The sequence below is a fragment of the Cryphonectria parasitica genome, assembly GCF_011745365.1.
Source record: "Cryphonectria parasitica EP155 unplaced genomic scaffold M406scaffold_1, whole genome shotgun sequence".
NCBI classification, from domain to species: domain Eukaryota; kingdom Fungi; phylum Ascomycota; class Sordariomycetes; order Diaporthales; family Cryphonectriaceae; genus Cryphonectria; species Cryphonectria parasitica.
In genome coordinates this window covers 3,330,484-3,338,210 of record NW_024468909.1, presented here as the reverse complement: position 1 = coordinate 3,338,210, position 7,727 = coordinate 3,330,484, and the positions used below count along the sequence as shown (strand labels likewise).

The window sequence follows — 7,727 nt, the reverse complement described above, 5'->3', positions numbered from 1 at the left end:
GGGGTGGTGGTGCCGGCCAGCAGGCTTTCCAACACCTACAAAACCCCATGCAAGTATCACAGCTGGGACAGCAAGCTCCACAGATGAACCTCAGTCTCAGCAACGGAATGACACAGCAGATGAATCCCGGACAACCGGGCTTCGGTTTGCCTGGCGGGCCTCAGCGCAACCCAAATCAGATGCCGCAAACTGAAATCGACCGAGAGAAAGTCATGCAGATAGCGCGTCAGATGCAAATGAATACTTCTCAAGAGCAGAAGACGAAGATCCTGGACCAGGTCCTAACCCCCCAGGCGGTCCAGCAGATGCGCAGTCAAAACAAGGATCCACTCCTCCTCTACTTTATGCAAGCTGCCGTCAGGCGACTATATCCTCAAGGGCGACAACAGCAGATGCTGCAGCGACAACAAGGCATGCCTCCGAACTTCCAGGGCATGCCGATGCAGCCAGGCCAGCAGAGACCTATCAACCCGGCCATGATGAACGGTCTTGGACAGGCTGGTGGCCAGATGCCTTTTGGCAGCAATATGGAGAGTATCATCAATGAACAGAAACAGGGCATGATGGCCGAGCGGCAGGGACAACTTGTTGTACCCGCGAGCTCAGGTCCGAGTCACAACGCAAATTCACAATCTCCTTTTGGTGCCGGTCTGCAGCATGGCAACATGTTCCCTCAGGGCCCTAATCAGACACCGAGGCCGCAGATGCCGAACTCGTTGGACATGCAGCAGCAGCAACAACAACAGCAACAACAGCAGCAGCAGCAGCAACAACAGCAGCAGCACCAGCAGCACCAGCAACAACAACAACAACAACAAGCGCTGCTGAAGCAGCAACAGCTACAAGCTCAGGCACGACACGCTGCGGCGAATCTTCAAGGGCAGCCAGGGGGCTTAAGCGGTTCAATGCCTGCGACACAAACGCCCGCGCTAGCGAACCTAAATGCGCCAGTCGGGCAACCACCGGTTGCGATGGGCCAGATGCCCGGCGCTCAAGCTGGGCCTGGCAACCCATCATTCGGAGCTGGCCTGGACGGCCGCTTCAACCACCCAGGACCACAGGGCATGAATGGAGCCCTGGTCCAGGACCCCCAGTTCAGAGCAATGCTCTCTTCCCTCGATCAGGAGCAGCAGCAGAAATTGCGAAGCATGGGCGGCGAGAAACTGCACGAAATGTTTCAGAAGTGGAAGCAGCAGCAGGCACAATCTATGATGGCAGGACGCATTGGTCAGGCTCCGCAGGGCCTGCCCATGAACCCCGCAAACCGAGGTAACCCGACCGGGATGCTTCCGCAGCAGATGAACGGAGGTCCTCTGACACCTCAGATGCAAGCTGTATTGCGACAGAGACAGCTTGCGCAACTGAACTCGCCCCAGGCACAGGCCATCATGGACCAGATGGATGTTCCACAGCAGGTATTCACAGTGATACAAGGCATACCGCCCGAGTTGAAGAAATGGGGACAATTTAAAGCTTGGATGCAGTCCACATCCACTCTCCCGGAGCAGACCAAGACAAAGCTCAAGAATGCTCAGGTGCAGCAGTTCATCCAGCTGCAGCAACGGGGTATCATCGCTGGCCGAAATGGGCCAGCAGCTGGTGCAGGGCAAGCTGGTGTCAGACCGTCTCTGCCGGCCAGCTTCCATCATGTCGATGTATCGCCAGCAGAGATACAGAGCTTCCGTGCGAGCAACGAGAGGGCGCGCGAGGTCCCTGAAGACCATCTTAAGGGGATGCTTCAGAAGATCAAGTTCACCAAGATGATGTCGGCTGCCAACTCGGCAGCTGGGTTCCAACAGCCACAGCCACAACCCCCCGCTCAGCCGATTGCACCACCCATCACGCAGCCCGATGCACCTCAAAACCACACTGCGGGACCCCAGAACTTTCCCCAGGGACAGCCTACTCGCACGCCGGTATCTGCCGCAGAGTCCACTCAAAATTCCGCAGCAGCAGTTGCTGCTCCTGCGCCGGGGAATAAAGCAAATCGACAAAACAAGGCCACACCCACGAATCCGTCACCGGCTAACGCAGCCAAAAACCTCAAGCGCCCAGGGACTGACGATCTGGAAACCTCTGGCCAGTCAAATGGGCCCGCTCAACGGCCTCCTTCTCAGGCTGGTCAGCTACCAATGGATGCCAGTGCTTCTAACTTCCCACCCAACCTCACGGAAGCTCAACTCGCGAACTTAACTCCAGAACAGAAACAGGCCTGGGAACGGAGAAAGCAAATGACAAAGCAAATGCAGGAGGCCTCCATCCGCTACAAGGATATCGTCAATGAAGAGGCGCGTGCCTATGATCATTCCAAAGCTAAGCCGCTGGAAATTCCTCCACAAATGATGGAGAATTACAAAACATTACTGTTGAATGTTGCTGGAGGTTTTGTAAAAACGTCGAATCCTAATATTATCGGGAAGTGGTTCGCAATGAGTGGCGATGAGAACCGATTGAGAATGTTTCTCAAGATGGTAAGCACTGTTTTCTCATAATCAAGCAAGCTTACAACCCTGATGCCACCGTGCTAACTTAATAATACAGCGTGTGCGAGTCATTAGCCAGTTCAAAGACGGCGACAAGTTGCAGGTTATGAACACGAAGTTCACCTTACCGCCCCCGGAACTCGTGCATTACAAGCAGTTTCTTGGTACCATGCTCCAGGAGCTGAAGCAGCCAGGAAAGCTCAACGAACAGCAGCAGACACAGCAGATGCAAGCGGCGGCCGCAGCGGCAGCAGCGGCGAAGGCCGGGCCGGCGGCACAGGCAAACGAGGTGCATGCTGCCAAGCAGGCGCAACAAGCACCCCAGAGATTGCCGCAGAGGCCAAATAGCAGAGGAGTTCAGCCTCCTGCAGCGCCCACCTCGAGCCAGCCACCGTTCCCGTTTGGTGCTACTTCGCCCGATGGAAAGCCAGTATGGGTCGCCCCCCCTCAGGTGACTCAGGACAATCTGCAGATGCCCTCTCGGAAGAGGGTGAAGACCGGCCTTCAGACGTCATCCCCAGCGAGTTCCAGCCAGAATGCGTCTCCACAGGCGAAGGCCATCTCCCCGGACCTGAAGAAACAAGAGCCCAAGGCAGTATCAAAGCCAAGCTTCCCATGCACGGTGGCCGACTGTGAGATGGGAGGGCCAACGTTCGCCTCAGAAGCATTGCGCAAGAAGCACCACGAGGAATTCCATGAGAAACCCTACGAGAATCCCGACAAGTTCCTCATGGACTCTTGCATGGAGTATCTTGGACACAACAAACAGGCCAAGCCAAATCTGGCGTTGCCCATGTCGCGTGAGAGTTCCTTGAAGCGGCAGACTAGTGCATCAGGTGGCCCGGCTGCGCAAGGGTTGAAGGTGGTGGATGATAACAGCAAGGTCGCTGGCACTTCCAAGCCTTCAGACAATAATGCTTCGACCTCGGCTGTGACAGAATCGCAACAACCGCAGGCCAGTGATTTCCTCGGCTCGATCGACCCTCAGAGCTTGTTCACCCCGGCCATGAGCTTTGATCCCCTGAGCGGCGGTGTCATCGCCAACACGATCCTGTACAGGTCTACAACGCCACCTGAGGACACCCCCGAGTCGAGCAAGGACAGCGGCGTGTCTGAGCCCAACAGCGATATCCCCGAAGCCGGGTCCCTCGATATCGAGATGAACTTCATGTTGTATGATGACCTAAACCTGACCTTGGAGCCGAATTACGACTACGGCAGCGGCATGGACCTGTCGATGGAGGCGTTCACGGATGACATGCTTGTCGATCTGAGCGGAAACAACAAGTCCATCGAACCTCTTGATATGTCACTCTTCTCGCTGAATGCCAGCTAAGAAGAGGTGGTGTGAGGGACAACAGGATACCGCAAAGACTGCTTGTGATTTCGATTTACTCGAATGGATTGCCCAGTCGCACCACGTTTCTTGATTCGGACGCATTCGTATTTGATGTTGAGGTCGGCGGCGTTTTCGGGATGACGGCGAACTTGGTGGGAAAGGGGGAAAAAACCCTCCAGGAACGCGCTTAAAAAAAAATGTATGGTTTTATACGACGGCTCCCATGGTTGATACCCGATGCGCAATGCGTTCTGAGGCTTCTACTGTCATTCTCATGTTTTGACTTTATAGCATGTGCAAGTCTGGATTTTTTTTATTTTTTTTTATTTTGGAAGCATTGGGTATATAAAAAGGAACCCCCTCGGAGGAAAGTAGCTACTGCTTTTGCTCTTTGCTCGAATCAATAGATGTATGCATGTTTCACGAATGATGGTATATCCTTTCTTCAAGGGTGTTTTGTAAAGTGCCTCGGGAGAGATTATTTGTCGCTGTAAGTTCTTTGCCACTGTATGTACTCATAATGTACAACACAAACACAGTACCGCAGTGAAATGACAAGAGGATCGCCATTCATTGTGGCACTGCACGTGTGGGATTTGCACGCGATGAGGTCAAAAAATCCCTGTGGACTTGCTGGGCCCCTTTCCTCTTCTTTTCTCCTCTCCTTCTGAAAAAGATGAAGAAGAAAATTCCTCGAACGAAAGAAGAGTCCCGGCCCTGGTTGGCGCGTATGACACGACCCCGTCAGCGTGCTCGGGCAAGAAAAGGGCCCACAGCCGCGCTCTAGGCCTGAAGAGGTAGTCAAGTAAATAGTCCAAAATAATCAGTTGGCAGGTGGCAGGGTTGTTGCGACTTGGAACTGACGCGACGTGCCTTCTTTTTTTCTGGGCCCCCATTTCTTATTGTCGCCTCCCCCCTCCTTTCCCCCAACTGCCCAAGCCCAGTAGTGGAAGTAGTAGCCGCGCAGGACGTTCCTGTACTTTTTACGCCTTGTCCTGTGCCTGCCTTGACTAAGTACTGATCTGGATGTGTTCTTCCCTTGTCGCCTTGCAACAACAAAACGTGAGGCACGCCACTCACCTACTACCTATCACCCTTTCACACTCACTTATATATACAAGAGAATCCGTTGCGTCTCGAAGTCGACTCTCTCTTTTTTCCCCTCTTCATTTCGCGTCCAGACTATTATTGTCAAGACGCGCCTTCATCTAATTCACTCTTGCCTCTCGAACCCACACTAGCTTCAGCTATCCGCACAAGACCTCGTCGCGTCTGGTCTACCTCTCCTCCAAAACGTTCCACGGTTCCAAGATGAGTGCTGCTGCAACCCCCACAAAGAGACGCGCCCTGGGCGCGATTGACGTGAACGTGTCGAGGTCTCCTCGGTCACCGTCATCGCTCAAGCTGTCCATCAAAGGAGGTGTCACGGTCGGCGGCGGCAGCCCGCTGAAGAAGAGCCCAGGCGTAGTGCTGTCCCGTCACGCGACGCCCTCCCCACCACGTGAGAAGAGGACCGGCACGCCCAAGAAGAAGAGGCCGCTTGAGGAGGCCGAGAACGTCCGGCCGATTGTTAAGAAGCTGTGCGCTGGGAGCCCGGTCAAGACGTCGTCGCCGTCCAAGGCGACGAGGATCCCTAAGGTGGACACGCTGCTCAAACCAGCAGATGAGGTATGCTCGTTCCTCTCAGAGCCCTCCTCAGGCTACCACTTGCAAGGGCTAACCAAATTCCACCCCACGCCACAGGACGACGAGACGCCGGCCTCGCAGCCTGCTACGGCACGGAGGTCGATATCGCCCGACGCGAGCTCGGTCTTTGATAACTCGACTATCAACACCTCCCAGTTTACCACCATCACGGAGCCGGATACCGACGCGCCCATCACGACGACTGCACCTGCGGTTCCTGTATCTGGGGCTGCGGCGGCCTCGGCTGTGCCGGATGTGATACCCAACCTGCCGCCACCGCGACCGCGTCGGGTCCCGACGCGTGAGGAGTTCAGACAGGTATGTTGTATATTCATGACATGTTATATGTTTATTTATACGTTATAACAACCCCCCTTCCCCTCACCGTTTCTTCAGCCCCTATATATGATCTTGCACTACCGTGGTGTAACCTCTGTTATATTATGGTGCTGACGCGTCGTTCCTACAATCAACAGAAAGCAGAGATCCTCAAGCTCCGCCTCTCCCTCGCCAGCTACAAGGTCAGGACCAACCAGACCGATGTGCCTCTCGACAAGCTGCAGGTCCGCCCCGTCCCAGGCATGACCCGCCGCCGTACTCCTCTGCCCTCCATGACGGCACACACTGTCGAGAGGTCCACCCCCGTACAGTACTGGTATCGGTCGGTGGAGGCTCGGAGGGCGCCGCTGCCGGAGTCACGAGTTGCAGGCAGAAACACTGCGGAAGTTGATGATGGTAATAACGATGAACAGCAGGAAGAAGAGGAGGGGCGAAAGGTGGTCGGCACGGTTGTCGCCGTGGGCGGACGCTACTGCGGGCCGGAGGGACAGCAGGCACTGCCGGACCTCGCGAGTGTGTCGACACCACGCAAGACGAGAGATGGGTGGGAGGAGGACAGGCTGACTAGCAGCGCACTGAAGGGAGGCGCGGCGAAGGGTCTGTTGAGTCTGTCGCAGGGGTCGCTCTGATGAAGTCAACGCCTCGAAACCAAGAGAAGGTACATCGGCCAGTTGTTGAGTACTATCCACACGTATATATATCGCCTTTCCGTACGAAATTTCTTGTGTAGGTCTTGATGTGCCACGCCGTCTGGAAAAGACTGGCTGGCTGGAGGGATGGTGGTTCGTGTGAAATTTGTATGGTGGGTCAGGTACGAATGATGATGATGATGATGGGTGGCACCTTCAACTCGAGAGGTAGTGAGGACTATCGGAAGGCTAGACGATAGATATCTATGATCTTGCGGGAGAGACTTTGGTCTACGCAATTCGGATCTTGACCCCAGTGATATGAGAGAAGGATGATTGACAAAGGCCCTCCCTCCTTTTTGACGACCTAATATTAGCTCCTGGATGCAGTTGTCTTAGCAACGTTGCCATCACGGCCAAGGTTCATCTTGCTTGACTCGAAGGAGGCATCATCACCGTCTCAACGTCCCCGTCTTCTAAAGACATTTGATTGGTCCCAGATATCTGGATTTGCGTATGGTAACAATGCCTACAGAGAGCTGTATTCAACGAAATATCCTTTTTCGGATGGCTGATTGCCATTTTTTTCTTCCAATTTTTTTCTTCTTACTGATGATAATCAGTGTGTGTTGTTGCCATGGCAAGATGTCAATCAGCACAGGTATAACTCTCGGCCCCCCCCCCCCCAGAGAAAAAACCCCCCTGCCCGCAGCGCAGTGATATCGAGGATCCCTTGGTTGACGAGCGTCACATTTTTTTGCAATCATCTCTTATGTGTGGTGGTATGTTGGAGGGAAGGAGAAGTTATAGGTACTACAATATGTAGTAGGTGTCTCCTTATGTTACTTGATGATTTTCTCGAAATCCTCAGCCCTGTTCCTTTTCCTTTCCCCCTCCTTTCTCTCTTTCCTCGATGATGGTCCATCCCCATCTAAATCACCATGAACATTACCACCAATTCTTTTCCCATAGCCTATCTCAAACACTCGCAGTAAGTAGGGGGGGGGGGGTTGGAGGGAAATTGGGAGGATTGCAAAATTTCATAGAAAAAAGAAGATGAAAACTGGTGGGAAATCTCCAAACGTCCCATCCATTCATCCATCCATCCATCCATCCAACCCTTTGCATGCATGCATGACTGCTGCATGAAAGTATATACCCCATCCCATTTCCCCCCCTGTGCGATCGATCGGGTTCCTGCAGGGGGGGGGAAGGAACAGGGATAGAGGGAAGAAATGCCCCTCCCCTTTT

At 54.0% G+C, this 7,727-nt stretch overlaps 1 protein-coding gene across 1 annotated transcript; it reads left to right on the top strand.

The window, feature by feature from the left end:
• Positions 1 to 5,133: 5,133 nt before the first annotated feature.
• M406DRAFT_325789 (uncharacterized protein) lies at positions 5,134 to 6,476 on the top strand (the record flags this gene model as incomplete). Its single annotated transcript, XM_040920022.1, has 3 exons — positions 5,134 to 5,490; positions 5,566 to 5,826; positions 5,985 to 6,476. The coding sequence occupies 3 exons, from the start codon at positions 5,134 to 5,136 to the stop codon at positions 6,474 to 6,476; spliced, it is 1,110 nt and encodes a 369-aa protein (XP_040781302.1).
• Between the last annotated feature and the right edge of the window lie 1,251 nt (positions 6,477 to 7,727).